Below are 18,599 nucleotides of genomic sequence, written 5' to 3' on the forward strand. Positions count from 1 at the left end.
ATTGTTTTTTTTTTGCATTCTTTTTTATTGGTTATACAGATCAGCGGGTTTTGTTTGGGGAGATCTGTACATGTGCCCTCATGCCCCGTGCTCCCCCTAGTTTCAGTTTTTGGGGGTTCAATGTGCATAATGTACTTTGCTCACATTTGTCCCCTCATTAACTGCCCTTACATCTCCTCCATGCCCTTTCTCTTGTCTAATAATAGACTCCCTTCTCCTTTTCATCCTTTTTAGAGTCCACACATTGGTGAGTGAATTAAAGTTGTTAAGATTAAGATTTCAATCTTCTAGGAACAGAGGTGCCCTGTAGGTCAAATTCAATCTGCTGTCTAGTCTTGAATGGGAACTATATGATTGCAAAGTCCAAAATGTTTGTTCTCTGGCCCTGTACAGAAAGTTTTGCAATTCCTTGTTCTAGGAAATGTCCGCTTTGGAACTAGGTTTTCAGGTATTAAACCATTACTGGGATGGGCAGTTACCATCCTAAGCTACCTGCTCCAGTCCTTTGGAAGCACAGCCTATGGTACGCTGACACAAAGTCATCTAAAAGTTTCTTCAGATAGTCCCCCTCTATTTGTTTATTTATTTCCAGTATAGTACTTGGGAATGAACCCAGGTTCTTCACACTCAGCCCAAGTTCCACTTTTAAATTTTGAGACAGGATTCATTAAGTTGCTAAATTACCCAGGTTGGGCTTTCAGTCCTTCTATCTCAGCTTCCCAGAATGCTGGAATTAAAGGCATGTTGCTACTATGTCTTGTCTCTTTTTTTGCTTTTATGCTGCCCTTTGACTTTTGCCTTCTTCCGTTTGATTTTCATAAAGATCTCAGCAAAAATGCTTATGTAACTGTCTGGTCTATAAAAAACATGATTTTAAAGTTAAGGATCTCTTTTATATTCTTGACCATCTAACCACATGCTGAGAAAGTAAAACAAATATTCAAGCCTTTCACTTGTCCAGATGGTCCATTAAAACAAAAAAAGAGAAGCAAAAACTATGATGTTCTTTTGAGGAATGACTATACCAAGCATAGATATATGAAACCTTGGGTGTACCAAAAAGAGTTGACTACACTGAAAACAAAAGAACACTCAGGATTATTAGTAAGCAAGCCCTCCAGGCTGAGCTGTGTGTGCATGTGCTTACTAGCTGCTTCCTATAGTTAATATTATTTTACACTGTATCTTTTTCATACACATTACCATCAGACAGTGGCGGACTGAAAAGCTAAACTTATCGGGATTCTTTCTAAATGAGAATTTAAGGTCTAAGTTACACCTTGAGGAATTACTCTGATTATGATGTACAGACTTTTTGTCATCTATGTTTGCCTGTTCAGGGATTTTGGATTCTATCTATAGTAGGTAAGCCACAAAGTAAGTGACTATGGTTGACTTTGCTTAGGAAAATTATTGTAAAACTAAGCACATTTTTTTTAGAAGCAGTTGAATAATCATTGGGTAGGAGGAAAGCTTTGTACGTTAAAAAAAAAGATATATGGATACATAATACAAATTAAGTATTTAGCACTAAAATGTAAATGCTTCCTATTTTATGTGCGTCACATAATGCTGTACTTAAATTATGTGCAGTTAGTTTTAAAACTTTAAAAAAAGTTATCATCAGAGAAGGAACTATAGGTGATTTCTAAATTGACCTTGTAATAATTAGACCAGAACTGCTGGGTGTGGTGGTGCACGCCTGTAATCCCAACACTCAGGAGGCTGAGGCAGGAGGATTGCTGTAAGTTTGAGACCAACCTGGACTACATAGTGAGTTCCAGGTCAGACTCAACTACATAGTGAGACCCTGTCTCAAAAAAAAAAAAAGACCAGAACATGTGACCTGATTACACTAAGAAGAAATGCATGTGAGAAGTAGTGGCACATTTTTCTTTGTTGCAACAAAAAATAAAATCAGCTGCGAAAATAGAAAATAATAGAAGTCAATGAAAAATGCACTGGAGAAATAAATCTGTGAAAACAGTAATATACAAAACATGAAAGTTAACTACTGCCATCTAGTGAAGCAGTTATATAATTGTAATGCTACACTATTGAAACCTATGCTTTTTCATTATTTACAGAGCTATTTTCCTTACTTCCAGTCACTATTTCTTCAGGGCTTAGAGGAATATATGCTAGGATTCTTATCAAGTATGTAGCTTAAGTGAATTGAGACGGGAATGGCAACTGTACTAAAGATAGTGTCTGATCTTACACCTTTAGAAAATGATATCCAGTAACTTGTTAAAGGAGATAAACAGACATCTACAAACAAAACACCACCATAAAGGTAATATGACAAGTTTAATGCTAACATATATGAGAAAGTTGGCAATATGAATCAATGTAAACAAATCCACACAAACTGAAGCTCTTCATCAGAAAATTGCCAGGATAAGAAAAAGAAAAATGCTATGTTTGAAAACTCAAAAGAACTATTCCTATCCTAGAGTAGAGAAGATATTTAGAAAACAGTTTTGATGATCTAAAGCCCTGTCAAAGAAACAGGATGTTTTGTGCAGCTACAAAGGGAGAACCACTGTCTGGAGGTATGGCTCAGTAGCGCAGTGTGTGCCTATCACACACAAGGTCCCGAGTTGATCCCCAGTCAGACAGATAAAGTCACCTAATGAGGTGAAGAAAAGCAGATCGATTTGCATATAATGTTGCATATAATGTAAGTGGAAGTTTATAACTGAATCGAGACAGAATGAGCTGCTTGGGTGTCATTAGAGCTATTCAAATATGTAAGCAGAGACTGAAAGATCACTTGGTTGTTAGGAAGTTTCCAATACTGGAAGATTAACTGAGTTAACTTGACTTGAGTGTCAAGTGCCTGCAAACTGTGTATCACCAAACCGGAGATCACCAAATATGATTAGCTGCTTGTTTGTATAACTAAGGTTTTGCTAAACACTATGATGGTTACATCAGTAGATGTAAGGTCTGTCTACTTTCCTGCTACAACTGCAGAGTTGAGTAGCTGACAGAGAGACTATATAACCTAAAAGTTCAAAATATTTACTTTATTGCCCTTTACAGGAAAGGTTTGCTGATACTTGAACTAAATGATGAAGAAAATTCCTGACAAACATATGTTTGTTTTTTTGTTTTTTTGGTACTGGGGATCGAATTTGGGTCCTCGCACTTGCAAGGCAGGCGGCTAAATCCCAGGCCCGCTGACAAGAATCTGGATGTTAGTCTCACAGTATGTTTTCTAAGCACAATTATTCATAAGCTTTGCTGGAATACACAAGGGTCCCAACTCAAAAATATTTTTCACAGCGTTGATTAAAAAATTATATATTTTGTAATTTTACCTATCATTTATTGCCCCTCCCATCCCTAATATGTTATGACGTAGTCCAGTGGCAGTGAATCTATGGCATGCATTAATTTGCTTTTCTTTTAAGACAAAAGATGTTAATGTATGAGTTGTTTTTCCTAAACTAACACCTCAGTATTCAGGTTGAATTGCAGTGTTAGCACTTTGTGATAAATAAGTGGGTTTTGGGTTACAATTTGGGCACTCAATCTCTAGAAGGTTTACCATCACTGATATATACAGATAAAACTTAACTGAATCCAAATGAATTCAAGTATTGTGATACTCAAAATAAACAGGCATACTGTAAGGTATTTAGTGAGATTCTGTCTCAAAACGAAAATTTTAAAAGGGCTTTAAGAGTTGGGGATTTAGCTCAGTAGTAGAACACTTATATAGCAGATGTGAGGCTCAGCACCGCAAGAGAGAAAGAAAAGGAAAGGAAGAAAATCACAAGAGGAAGGTTCAGATTTGATTTTTCCCCCGTTTATTGTTGGTTTTCTCCTTAATAGAGGCTAAATTATTTTCTTTGCCTACTTCACAACGACAGAGTCAGTTGCTAAGTATTTGACACCTTCTGCCTTGCTCCCTTACCTAGGGGCATAATACAAGAGAAACAGTTATCAAATCCCTGTGCATCCTTTGAGAACCACAGAATGAAATCCAGGTGTTTCACCAGTTAATTTTTCTGTAGCCTATCACGATCTGCTACATATGTGGAAGAAACACTTTTTAAAGTGAGGGTGGAACTCTAATACATACAGTAATCATTTCACATATGGTTCATGGCAATTCTGTATAAGAGAACTTTGTGTGGTGATACAAATGCCATGCAATGAGGTACGAACCACACATATTTAAAATGGGCAACTAAATTTTTATTCAAGTAGCCACAAATAGCTACTGGCTACTGTTTGAACAGTACAGATGAAAGGGTTATTTTTATAGCTAGCTCTTTTAATAGCTATATTAATTAATTCAACAAGTATTTAAAAACCCACAATTACTACACATAAAATAAACTGAGTGGATGATGGTGTGAAGAAAAACATATTTTGTGTTAGTTACTTTTCTGTCATTGCTGAGAGAAAATAGCTGAAACTTAAAGTTAGAGGGATAGGGGTTTATTTGGCTCACAGTTCATAGACCTTTCAGTCCATACCCCAAGGCAGGGATGCCAAACAAGCATGACACAGCAGAAACAACACGGCACACACAAGGCAGCAAAGGTAACGAGAGACCTTCACCCAGTCTTTCTGCCTCTTTTATCCCATCCAGACTACTGGGAGTAGGGCAGTGCCAAATCAATCACTCATGGTAGTGACTTAGTAACCACTTAACCCCAGCATCACACATTCCAGATTCAACTACCTCTGAAAAAGGAAGTCCAACCTCATCTACACAAGGCTTTGGGGGGACATCTAAACACAAACCATATTTCAAAACCCATAAATATTAAATAAATAATATTTCTAGGAAGATAAGTTGTTTCTGCATTATTATATTTCCTGTTTATTTTTCTACTGTATATTTTTTTGCTAATAAACATGAATTATTTTAATAACTATATATAATATTTAGTTTTAAACTAGGTCTATTTCATTTGAACAGTTCTATTTATTGGTCTTCTTTTGGCCCTCAATTTGTTGCTTTATTTTTGTGCATAGTGTTTTGGTTAAAACAGTTTGTGCTGCTGCATTCTTATTTTCATTAAGTATTATTTCTTTAGTCAATATACATGTAATTCTGATTACCATGGGCAGCTCTCCTACGTGAATTCTCCTTCATATATTTCTTCTTTTTTTGGTTTTTGAGACAGGGTCTCACTATGTAGTTGAGACTGACCAGGAACTCACTATGTAGTCCAGGCTGGTCTCAACTCACAGCGATCCTCCTGCCTCAGACTCCTGAGTGCTGGGATTACAGGCGTGCGGCACCATGTCTGGCCTCCTTCATATATTTCCACTTTTTGTGACACCTGTTTTTCTCCTCTCCATTCATTTTTTTTCCCCCTCCATAGAAATGGGGTTTGAATCCAGGGAATGCTGAGTTACATTCCCAGCACATTTTATTTTAGGTTTAGATAGTGCCGTGCTAAGTTGCCAATGCTTGCCTTGAACTTGCAATCCTCCTACCTCAGTCCCCTGAGGAGCTGGGGTCACAGGTATGTGCCACTATGCCAGGATGAATTAGAATTTCAAGGTCTGAGTATTGTGTGGGTAGGAGGCCTATAGGGAGGGAAGCAACTATCCCTACATAGTCTATGGCTTTGCTGTGCTATTATGGCTTTGCTCTATGGCTTTGCTGGGCTACTACAGTTCCTTTGTGTTATAAAATTTTGTCCTGTATAAGGAGACATTCCACTCAGGAAGATCTAACCATTTGGATCTGTAATCCCAACTTGGGTTGAAGTTCTAAAAATGGCAAGCTCTAGCAATTTTTCTTGCTTCTGCTAAGATCCTGACATTCTGTTTCTGGTAGGGATGTATATTTTTTGATATACCATGAGTGCTTATTCATTCTTTCAATTTTACTCTTTGTAGACTGGGTAGGATCTTGCAAAAATCTCAGGATTTGGTAATTTACCTTCTCTAAAAGGCATTTTAAAAGTAGGAATAGACATCAGGTCTTTCTTTCTTAAATTCATTTTTTAAACTTATGGCCTGAAGATGTACTTCTTTGTGATTTTATCTTTGTTTGCTTCATCCAGAACAAGATTCTTGGACCCAGTTTCATTTTACATTTTCACTAAGAAGTTTCAAATTACACTTTTAAATAAAAGCTGACCTAAGCTTTTAAATAAAAATATTTCACTAAATATGTACAACAAACATTAAAACACTGATAGAAGTTAGGCAATTAGAAATCAAGAGAGAGATACAGTCATATTAAATAGTACCTGTCTAGTCAATCTCAGAAAATTAGTGAATTTTTATAACAAAATGACTAGTTCTGCTAGATTTTAACATTTGTTAAATTTCATACCCAAAAAATCTGTTTTTTAAGATTATAGGTAAATGTTAAAATTTTACTTTAGAATCTTTGTGTTCTGGATTGAATATCATTTATTCTATGATAATATCACTAATGATAATAAAATAATATTCTTAATACTTACAGGCCAAGGTTGTAGATCATTTAGTCCCTTTTCCAGTTTTTCAACATCTGGAAACTTTGTAGCTCCATCGGCATCTGCCATAAGGATCTTTTTTCCTCGAGAACTAAATACACCCTGTATTTAAAAATTTCAAGTAAAAGAAAGTTTCTTAAAATTATCAAATTTAGACATTTCAGTTAGTTCTGCTTTAGTTAAAATATCTAAGAGTGAAATCTTAGAAATGGCAGGAGGCTGGAGTTCATCACTACCATTGTTAAGATAGCTCCAAATGTATCTATTTATTGCCTGTCTCATTATTTAAAAAATTTGGGAGGTAATACTAATTACCTTGGAAAATATAAAGATAATAAAATACACTTGGATAAATGCATCACTAAGAATAAAAAAGCATGTATTACATGTGTGTGTATCATGGTGCTTAAGAGATCAGAGGCAATTCAGAGCCATGTACAAGACAGACTGAACAAAAATAATAATAAATTTGCTGTGAAATGCATTATATGGATATAGATCTTTAGTATTCTTCATTATGGAACCTAAAGTATTTTAATTTTTTTTTTTCTAAAGCAGGGTGTTGTTATGTGACCTTGAATTCAGTGATCTTGCTGCCTCAGTCTCCTGAATGTTGGGACAACATACATGCATTACCTCACCCAGCTTAAATTAACTGTTGAATACAGCAAACGTACTGTCCTAAATTTTACTTTGACAACACTTAATATAATGTGACTGTAGAGAAGGTACACCTAAATGTACACAGAAGTTTGACCATTTCTGGCATAACAGGGCCACTAATTACTATCTGTGATGTCGTTTTATCATACCCATTGGAATGTATATAAAAAAGAAATTAAAATTGTATTACATTTAATATGTGAACAAAGTAGATTTTAGAAACTAGGAAACAAAATGTATAAAATCTGATGCTACTTATTCGAAATGGAAAAAAACCCACAATTAAAAATATTTCAATGACACATAAGGGCAAACAGTCACACTGCTGTGCCTTTAGTCGTGTTCCTCCTCTGCAAAGCTCCCTGTGCTCCCACTTTTGTGAAGAGAACACCTAATCCATCTGGAACACTGTTAAGAATTTACCTCCTGTAAAGTTTCTGCTTCTCCCATCAGGGGGTAGCAACAACACCAGAAATATACTTCTCCAAGACTTAAGAGTTTAAAACACTATATGAGAATTGTCTATCTTATACTAACTGGGTTTCATAATAAAATACAATGTGGGCTGAATAAATAATATGAAGAGATTTAAAGCCCACCATGATATATTTCACCAGTCCTTTTCTTCCCTCCCTTTTAATTTTTTTTTGAACTCAAGGCTTTGAATAGGTGAAGAAGAAGCTTTGCTACTGTTCCAGACCCCTCCCCTCCTCTTTGCTTGAGAAGTAGGGACTGGACACAGGGCTTCATTCGCAGCCCTCCTGGGACATTAGGGTTGCCCTGTGACACTGGTTCTGGCTCATGAGATATAAGTAAAGGTTATCTGGGTAAGACTCTTCTAGGGGACAAATTGGTGGGCGTGCATTTTTTTCCCACTTCCTGCTTGGAATGTGGATATATAGGTCAGCACTCCAGTAGTTACCTGTATGCATGAGGAAAATGGAATGAAAAGGCAGGAACCTAGATTTCTGAGGACACTGTAGTCACTGATTAAGTCCACGGACTTTCTACCTCTAGGCTACTTTTTATGGGGGGAAATAAACCTCTCAGTTATTTAAGGCACTGTTATTCAGGCTTTCTTTCATATGTATTGATTTTTTATCTTTCATACCTCATACACTTTAACTGAAAGTAACTGTTTCTGACTTGGAACTCCTTAGTACTTCATCTCTACCTCTTTCGTAAGTACAATCATCTTTTTCATGTAGGCAAATACCTGTCTTTCCTACTAAACTGCAAATTTCATCAGTCCAGATCCACATAGGATTCACTTTAGTTCGTGCTAGTATGCTCAATACATTGCTTAGGTAAGCTTAACAGAAGCATTTTGCTAATGCTAAAAAACATCATATAACATTTGGTAACTACATTAAAGACACACAGAAGAAGATGATTAAAAAAATTTTTTTTGGTACCAGGGATCGAACTCGGGTCCTTGCGCTTGCGAAGCAGGTGGCGGAACCACTGAGCTAAATCCCCGGCCCCTAAATTTCAAACTTTAAGACAGATATTATATGACATTTGGACTTAAATAAGAAAAATACAGCTATTAGTAAAAAGATGTTGTTGCTAACTTGAATGCTGGAATTCACCTACCCAGCTGTAAAATATATGTGTATTATAGTCTGCAAAAAAGGTTATTTATATTTTATATTTTAGATTCAACATTGAAAGTATATATTACCATCCTAATAGCACCACCTTTTCCACGATTCTTCATCAGTGTTATCACTCGTACTTTGTCACTTCCATATTTCTGGCAATATTTAAAAGCTACCTGTCAAATTACATAAAAGAATATAATTAACTTGGAAAATGATATATGTCTAAAGTAACAGATTAAAAGATCAATTTGGACATTTAAAGTGTTTTTCATTCTGGCTCGAACACGTTTATTCTGCGTTAGCTCTTCTTGTGAGGTGATTACACTTACTAGGGTTGTAGAATTCCTGGTGCCACGACACAAGTGACTCACTAGTCACTCAGGTCATAATTCAATTTCCTGCAGAGGAAACTACTAGAATAGATAATGGCTTTTCTTTTCCTAGATCTTCTACCTAACCTACTGAGCTGCTAGAAAACACAGAAGCCATATGCTAACTGCCTGGTACAAACCTGGAGTCAGGTCCTCCATACTGTTCTGTGACCTGTTTTGGTCAGCAGCCATTCTTATGCCACAGAAAGGCTTTCTGTATCCTAGGTCTTTTCTCCCAAATCTTTCCACTCCAATTCCTCTCAGCAAATGACCACACCATAACTTGTTCTTATCTACAAAATCATCCATGTCTTCTTTTCCACTGGCTCCTTGGCCTGAGAATTGCTAAAACCTTCAGCACTGTGAAAACCTTTTATATCATCACTACTATAAGCAACTACTATACTCTGACTTATAATTGAAGTCATGGGCTGCAGCAGTAGCTCAGTGGTATAGCACTTACTTAGCTTGTATGAATCCCTGGGTTGAATGTGCAGCATTCATCCCCTTTTCTAATGTAGGAATTGATTCATGAAAACCCTATTCAAATACCCACAATTACCTAGTGCTTATTAGTATTACACATGAATTCTTTATCATGTTATACAAGACCCTCTGAAATGTAGCCTTCACATAACTCTCCAGGCCTCAGCTCATGTTGTCCCATTAGCACTTTGTATACCAGTAGTATTTTAAGAGTTCCAGAACACACCATGCTCTTAGACATCTAAGCCTTTCCCTAGCACATACCATTCCACTTGCCCACCTGTCAGGCCCACTTACATTCAACTCAAACACCAGTTTTTTTCTGTCTTCCATGCCTATCTTTACTGTCCTCAGAAAAAGTATAATCCTAGTATTACAGTAACACAAATTTTGTTCTGAAACCATTTTCCCATTTCACTGATACCACATAACAGACCTTCCTCATTAGGGTGTGACCTACTTAAAGCAAAGGCTAAGAAAGTAATCACTCAGTAATCCCAGGACACCCCTGCCCTATGGCCAGGGTACTGAAATCTGAGGGTATTCAAGTCCCTTATATAATAAGGGTAGTGAACATACAGAAACTGAACCTATCTTCCCATATACTTTAAATCATCTGTGGTATCTAATATGGTATAAATGCTACATAAATAGTTATACTAAATTGTTCAGGGGAAAGAAAATGCCTCCGCACATATTCAGAACTGATGTGACTCTTTTTGGTAATAGGGATAGAATCCAGGACCTGCGTACATGCTGGGGACATTTTAAAAAGTATTTTTGACTAGTGGTTGGTGGAATCCATAGATGCAGAACCCACAGATATGAAAGGCTAACTATATATTTAGTTCTTGGCACAGAATCAGGAGTTGTCGTCTTGGTGAGCAAAGGCAGCCATGGTCCTGTTACATACTCATGGCGTAGCCACAGCAGACAGTCAGCTGGCCACCTATCAATCAATGCTCCCTTCTTCCTAGCACTTAGGGTGCCAGTCTGTGCAGCCTCTGGTGATGAATCATGACTGGTGTAAATCCACTTTACCAAGTACTTTCTCAGCCTCTCTTGCAGGCCTGGTTGGCCACGTCTCCAAGTTTTGGCTCATAAACTCAGGTAAATCTTCTAGAGGGTGAGAGCTTCAGTAAAGATTTTTATTCCTAGTTTAAAAGGAGAGAGGCACACAAAAATGATTCTTAAAGTCCTAGCTGAAGACAGACACATCAGGATACATGATATTTGGAGCTGTACATAAAAACTGAAAAGGTATTCACCTGGTAAACTGACATGTTCAATGATAAACTGATCCTGGAATTAACTATGCCCAGACTTCCTGGCATATGAGGTAATAATATGCCTTTATTACCTTAGTGTTCTCCAATAGTTTCATCAGTTTCTAACTGATGAAAATATCTAACACATTATGCTCATATTACTTGTATACATCTCTGGTATTAGATGCAAACTTCTTTAAAACATAAAGCAGCCGGCTGGGCGTGGTGGCACATGCCTTAATCCCAGCACTCAGGAGACTGAGGCAGGAGGGTCGCTGTGAGTTCAAGACCAGCCTGGGCTACACAGTGAGTTCCAGATCAGTCTCAACTATATAGTGAGACCCTGTCTCAAAAACCAAACAAACAAAACAAAACAAAACAAAAAAAGACATAAAGCAGCCTTACATCTTTGTATTCAAGCAGTAATGGCTTATGTTGACAGCAAAGAAGTATCTATTCAAAGAACATTTATTCCCATCTCATGTAGATGTTTATGTTGGAATGGTACAAAGCTTGATGTTAATTATAAGTCTCCAAGACCAGGAAGACAATGGCACACAAGTAGCACAATGACTGAACCAAAAGAAACTTTCACTGAGGTAGGATGAAAGCCTCCCTCTAAAGGGTATGGTCTCCATTTCTGAAAAAAGTTAATACTGTTGAAGCCACATGTTTGGAATACATGCACAATGCAGATTTACATGGTGCCCTTTAGAACACTAAAGCACTACTCACCCACCACTCAGGAACTTGGTTCACAGAGTGCTTACTTTTCCTTCTGTATATTTACGAGTCTAATAAATGTTCCTACACCACTGCAATATTGTCCTGCACTGTACTCTGTACATAAGTTTTAACTCCCTAACCTAAAGCTTCTCAAGAATAAGAAGTGTTATTTAACACTTTCCTCATGCCCCATAGAGTACAAGACACTAATAGGCAGTCAATGAATACTCAACTTAGAGGAAATTAGATCTTTTTAAAAATAAAAATTTCTCCTAAATATGGTTTTAAGTTTTCAGTTTCTTCCAACCTTGGGAGCTGTGAGGACAACAGCTAATACTCCCTCCCTCATTATACTGAGGAGCTGGACACCACGCTGCCCTTCCAGGAATCCAGCTGGCCACACATGTGCCAAGGGCAGCCAAGAAAAGTACCCTTCAGGACAAACTGCTTTTCCTTGGTTAGGCTGAGGCTGCTTCTGTACTCTTAGCAGCAGGACCTCATGTTTCTTTCTTAGGCCACGCCCTCCATGTAGTAATAAACTTTAGAGGTAGTTTGTGCTCATAATTTCATGCTGTACTCACTATTAAAAACAAAACAAAACAAAAAACAAACAGGACTTACTCTTCTTATTGCCCTGCCAATTCTTTCTGGTCTCTATGCCTTGGGTCTAAGTTTTCAACCGGAAATACTATCCCCCGCATTCCTAGTCTTAATTTGTTCAGAAGTCACTTATTTTTCTCTCACATTCTTTACAGCATTTTATCTTTAGGGCTTGGCACATGACTGCCCTGGGGATCCTCAGGAAGACCCGAAAGTTCCTGGGTTTGTATGGCTTGTGTAGTATCTAGCACTATTTACAGCTGGTATTTTATCAAAAATCATTATCTGAAGAAAAACAAGAGAAGGTGTACTTCTCTGTACATTCACTTTAATGTCCATTAGATAGCTATTTAATAAGACTATTAAGAGCACCATAAATGAATTTTTTATTATAGAAACATGAATGGCACAGAAAGAAATCTGAGGTACACTAAAATACAAACATTAAAATTTATCAGGGACACTGACAATGGTGAGATATAATGTACTATGATCAAGATGAATGCAGGAGGGCCCAGGTCTAGGAATGTAGGCAGCAGAGCTGTACAGGGGGCACACTGAAGGCCACACCTGATGCCCAGTGGCAGATATGAAAGTAGCTTCCTACTTGTATGACTGCTTTAGAAACTATAAGGTAGGGGATTTAGCTCAGTGGTTCCGGCGCCTGCCTCACGAGCACAAGGACCTGAGTTCGATACCCAGTACCATAAAAAAAAAAGAAAGAAAGAAACTATAAGGTAATGGGGATGAGAAAGATAGGACTTATGCTTAGGAACAAAGGAAGCAATTTGATAGGCAAGATGGGCTCCTTGGAGGCCACAGCGACTACTGTTGGGTATAGTCTCTCTCTGTTCAGTGATCCTCAAAGCCTCCCTGGGCCATATGGAGCAAGTGGAACAGTAATGGTATTTTCTAGCTTTACATAAATAAAATCTGTCTTTTTCCTACTACCTACACAGCAACAACAGACAGTAGGCACAGCTTTATGGTCCGCTGGCAATCACACACACTAAATTATTTCATATATTCTACCTACTGGCAATTCTAAAAGCACATGTATTTACCTTTGAAGTCTGGTCTTTACTGCCATCATCAACTACTATCACCTCATAAGTGAACATAGGATCACGTTTCTGTGAGAAGCAAAAATAAAATACCATTATTTGGTATGACTACCATCAGGCATTTTAATAAAATTATAGGTAATTTGAGAAACAGTTGTTTTAGTTGATATTTAAAAACATAAATATAAATATTAGCATAGAAATCACATAAAATAAGGCTAAGAATAAAAAGGAGAGACACTGGGTAGAAGCAGAGGGGACGTACTGACCTCATCTGTGTGCCCTCCCACTTTTCCCCTTGTCCACCCTAGGCCCTGGTGGAAGAAACCAGGTACTTGTGGTGCTTAGGTACACTGGACAGAGGTGACAAGAGCATGAGAAAAAAGTCTATGAGGTTTGAAGTCAGAGAGAGTAGATTCCATCCTGGCTGCCCTTATTTCACCCTAATGACTCTGGGCTCCTTAACTTTTTGGCCTCTAGTCCTTTAGTCCATGTGGCTATTATTTTCACAAATAATAAGGGCTCACTTTTACCTTTTCTTAGATTTAATTTTTAAGTAGGTAAGATATTACTCTGTTTCAATGTCTCTTTTCTTTATATAAAGCCCCAAAAGTAAAGTAAATCAAAACATTTTTTTACCAAAAACAAAACAACAACAACAACAACAACAACAACACAAAACCCAGCATAATGCTCACTCAATTCTCAGCCTCTCCTCAGACTCTAAAGACAACAGATGCTGCAAAGAAGGGTGTGTGTTAACTTTCCTTCTCTTTGTGCAGGAAGAGAAAAATACAGAAATGCACTGTCACTCAATTTTAAGTACATCTTCAGGCCAGAGAAGACAAAGGTAAGTAGGAGGGTGAAGAGAAATGCCAGCTTCCTGATTTGTTCCAGGTCTCCCACCTGCCTCTGCAGGTGCTGTGCAGCACGCTAGGCCTGCCCACTGACAGCCAGCAGAAAGCTAAGCCAAGCGATAGCTCAGGGATCAGGGTCCCACCAGTACTACCTCTTACAGTGCATCTAGCTTGGGGTCCACAGTTTGTGACTTGGTGTAGTTTTAACTTGAGACATTATAATGAAGGAGAAAGCATAATACCTGTCTCTTCTCTAAGTAGTCGAGGGCTTCATCCATCATCACAGGCACTTAAGAAAAAAAAAACAACATTAAAAATCTCTTTTAAAAATGAGTTACCCACCTCCATCTACATATGCAAAAAGTCCCAATGGTTTAGCATTTCCCTCAGGGACATCCCTCAGGGCCATCTGACATCTTGCTTATTACTTCTCTAGAACACTCAGTCCCACCACCTCAGGATGCTGTTCCCTTCTCCTAAACTGGTTACCCGATGCTGTTCCCTTCTCCTAAACTGGTTACCCGCTGTGTGCTCACCGTAGCCCCTATCTCCAAAGGCAATGGAATCAAGCACTTTAAATGTCCTTTTCTTTTCAAGCTACCCCTTTTCAAAACGTCAAATAGAGCTTACACCGTTCTTCTTCATTGTAAGAAGGCACAACAACAGAAAGCTGTTTGGTAGGCAAATCCCATATACTTGGCAAAGTTTCCTTTTGGCCTTTGGCATTTAGGAAGAACTTCTCTTCTTCATGTTGGTGAAGTGGTGGCATTTTTGTAGCAGTGATGAATGCAACAATGGAAATCTAAAAAGGACATGTAAAAATAATCATGCTGATCTTTTAAAATTATATTTGTTATGTTACAAAAATGCATGATTTGTAAGAATATTTTTTCTTTTGGTGGAATAGTCATTTTCAGTTTTTGGTTCATTAACAATGGTCTGGACATGACTCCAAAATTAGATGAGCATTGATCTCCTAGCTAATCCTTATGAACTTATGATTGTACTTTTTTCCATTAGTAAGGCACTAATGCTTTGGGAGTCCTGTGTTTTCTTACCTGTCATTTCTCAGGCCTCTGTCATCTCAGATCTAACAAGGAACAGTCACTACCAGAAGTCCAGCCTACTCTCAGATGCCATGGAACTCAAATTCTCAGTATACATGTGTGTGTACATCCACACAGTGAGGCCTCATCCCTCAGACACTTTATGTGACCCAGAGAGCAAGTACATATTGCAGTTGGAATGTACAGGGTCAGGACTTTCTATCCACCAGAGAGATTCAGTGTACCAAAGGAAGCTTCCTCAATCCCCAACATTAGAGAACAGTAATATTTAACTATATGGAGTACAATAATGAAATACAGTAGTAGATGCTTAAAATAAAAATTACAGAGAAAGACACATCGCCATTAATTCCCCTAAAAATACCACCTCCCTTCAAACTCATTTATCCCATGACTCTTGCCACTTTTTGAAGCAGTTCCAGAAGTCTTTTGTGAGTGCTTTTTTGTGGCTGCCTTAATGTTCTGAATTGATTCAAAATGTTTACAGCAATTTCTGTCATACAAATGCATATGGTGTAGCCAGGTGTGGTGGCGCACACCTGTAATCTCAGCACTTGGGAGGCTGAGGCAGGAGGATTGCTGAGTTCAAGACCAGCCTGGGCTACATAGTGAATTCCAGGTCAGTCTCAACTACACAGTGAGACCCTGTCTCAAAAAAGACCAAAAAAAAAAAAAGCATATGGAGTCTCATCTGTTATTCACTGGATCTGGCATTGTTTGACTTCTGGCTCTTTTCCAAAATCAAAATTACCATGAAAGGTAAAGGACACTTAGGCAACCAGGAGAGTAAAATTATAGACACTCATGAAAGAGGACTTCCCGAGCTGCTTCCAAGTGGCTAGAATGGTGTAATGTGTTAAAAGTGAAGGGGAGAATTTTGATGGGGATTAATGGCCATATCTTTCACTGTAATAAATTTTTAAAATTTAAAGTCACTATATTTTTCTATCATACCTCACATATTTTGATACCTCAAATATAAATTTGGAATACAGTACTGTCTGATGTACAATATTTGTAGGCTCCCTTCCACATGCACTGGGGAGTTAGCATTGGAAAAAAAACTATTCTTTGTGACAGTATTCCTACAGGTACACTTTCTGCTTCAAAACAGTCAACCTACAAAGTTTTGGAATTTTACTCATTTGATCTTTGATAACCATTTATAATATTCTGCTGTGTACATAAAGAAACTGAACATGCTTCTGACAAGTATAAGCAAAGGGTCAGCAGCCTAACTAGTGGTTAAGAGTTTCTCCTTCTAGATTGTGGTTTCTAAATTCAATTTCCAACTAAATTCCAACTACCAGCTCTCTTAGAGGTTGGGTGATTCAGATCTGGGGCAGGAAATGGAGACCAGCAGAAGAGCAAATCAGACCCGAAAGTGAAGACTATCAGTGACTGTGAGGGCTATGCAAAAAGAATTGGTATTGCAATGGATTGAAACACATGAGAAAGCTTTAAATTATGAATCAGCGATACTAAAAAGAAAGATAGGTCACTTTTATCTTTTATATTTGAAAGGTACAGCATTTCAGGGTAATTGAAGAGCTGAGGATTCGATTTTTTTCATTATAAAATCTAGGTAATAAGTGAAGGAATGACACAATTAAGAATATCCCACTTGGGGCTGGGGGTTTAGCTCAGTGGTTCTGCTGTCTGCTTCGCAAGCCCAAGAACCCGAGTTCCATCCCCAGTACCAAAAAAAAAAAAAAAAAAAAAAAAAAAAAAAAAGAGAGAGAGAGAGAATATACCACTTTACAAACCAGTGAAATAGAACATTTAGGTAATGATCCTAAATGACTGCTGACACAAACCATCAGGCTGAAGACAAGGTTTCTGTGGGTCGGCTGTCAACAACAGAAGCAACCTGCCATTACGTGTCTCCAATACCTAACTTGCTGGGTGCAGAGACACATTCTTGCAATCCCAGAACTCTGGAAGGTGAGGCAAGAGGATCTCAAGTTCAAACCCAGACTGGGAAATTTAGTGAGACCCTGTCTCAGAATTAAAAAAAAAGGGGGGGTACTGAAGATAGGCTGTGTGAAGGCCCTGAATTAAATCCCCACTACTGTTCCACCTCCTCACAAAAGGCTAATTTCCACTAACTGTATTTGAATATGGGAGCTCTTTTCTCCAACCTATGCCCTCAGCAGAAAAATAAAAAAAAAGTGTAACATTTATGTCACAGTGCTGTTTCAAAGATCAAATGAGACAATTACTATTAAACATTCAATACAGAATCTAACATATAGTACCAGAAATAATCAATAGACAGTAGCTTCTCCTGGGCCTACTAGCTCACAGTTGTAATCCCAGATACATAGGAGGCTGGGGCAGGAGGATCACAAATTTGAAGATAGCCTGGGCAACTTAGCAAGACCCTGTCTCAAAGCTGAAACAAAACAAAACAAAAAAAAAAACTGAGTATGTAGCTTAGTGGAGTGCTTGTCTAGTACTCAGGAGGGCCCTTTTCAATCCCTAGGACAACAAAAAGAAAAAAAAAAAAGTAGCTCCTATTATCACATGTTTAAATCGGTGCAACAGACTCAAAAGCAAGGCCTTAATCTGGGTTTGCGTCACACTGCCCTCCCAAAAACCTTAGGAAAGACACACTAGTAAGGGCACATAGCAACAGAAAAGAAAGGATGAACTGGCTTTATCTAGCGTTCCCAAGGTACCATTTTACAAACTCTTTGAGGAAGGTGGCACAGTGGCCTTCCTGGCACAGATGTTTTAGGCAGCTAATCTGAATGCCAAGGAAGCTAAAATCCTCTCCATTTAGTAACTGGCTCTTTCCAAAGTATGTGGCAAAGTTCATTTGGAAAATTTTCTATCAAAAGAGTAATGGCAAGTAAATCTGAGTTTCAATTCTGTTGTCCTGCAGCTTCTAAGAGGGGCAGTAAATTTAAAGTGCTGAATTCTGTGACATGAAGACCTTTAGACATAAGGTAACTAACGAGACGAGGCGTGGGCTGTCCTGCTCACGCCATGTCCTCAGGGGGTCGTCTTGATCCTTTTATCTGTTCCCAACTGTAACACCGGCACCCTTCCTGGACTCAGGGCCTCAGGTGGCGGAGACAAAACCACAGGGATCGCGGCCTGGGGGTGCTGCAGAGAGGAGGCTACAGGCCGGGTGGGCGGGACGCGGGATGGGAGGCTGGCTGGCGCGCGTCCCAAGGCTCTGGACACAGCAGAGATAAGCTTCCAGAGAAAACTGCCAGAGAAAGAGGGGTGAAATTCTTGGGCAGGAAACCCTGCAGTTGAGAATCGGGGAGAAGCAGGGGGAAAAGACACGTCTCAAAGCCGGCAGCGCGGAGGAGCGCACGCCTGAGAGCCGCAGTCTGCCGGAGAACCAGAGCCCAGGCCGCGCCCGTCCCCAACCCGTTCCTCACCAGTAGGAGGGCTGCGGCCGCCAGCACCGCGCCGAGC

General features: G+C 38.6%; 1 protein-coding gene across 1 annotated transcript in view; it reads right to left on the reverse strand.

Moving 5' to 3' along the window:
- Alg5 (ALG5 dolichyl-phosphate beta-glucosyltransferase) overlaps nucleotides 1–18,593 on the reverse strand; it is a 46,235-nt gene extending 27,642 nt beyond the window's left edge. Inside the window, exons 1-6 of the mRNA XM_010635236.2 lie at nucleotides 18,563–18,593; nucleotides 14,731–14,902; nucleotides 14,343–14,389; nucleotides 13,244–13,312; nucleotides 8,809–8,901; nucleotides 6,450–6,563 (exon numbers count right to left, since the gene is read on the reverse strand). Of these exons, the coding sequence (XP_010633538.2) occupies nucleotides 6,450–6,563; nucleotides 8,809–8,901; nucleotides 13,244–13,312; nucleotides 14,343–14,389; nucleotides 14,731–14,869 (462 nt within the window). The 5' untranslated portion in view covers nucleotides 14,870–14,902; nucleotides 18,563–18,593. The remainder of the gene's footprint in view (nucleotides 1–6,449; nucleotides 6,564–8,808; nucleotides 8,902–13,243; nucleotides 13,313–14,342; nucleotides 14,390–14,730; nucleotides 14,903–18,562) is intronic.
- Nucleotides 18,594–18,599: the final 6 nt, after the last annotated feature.

This window comes from Fukomys damarensis, unplaced genomic scaffold (genome assembly GCF_012274545.1).
Source record: "Fukomys damarensis isolate Sample0158 unplaced genomic scaffold, DMR_v1.0_HiC HiC_scaffold_38, whole genome shotgun sequence".
NCBI classification, from domain to species: Eukaryota; Metazoa; Chordata; class Mammalia; order Rodentia; family Bathyergidae; genus Fukomys; species Fukomys damarensis.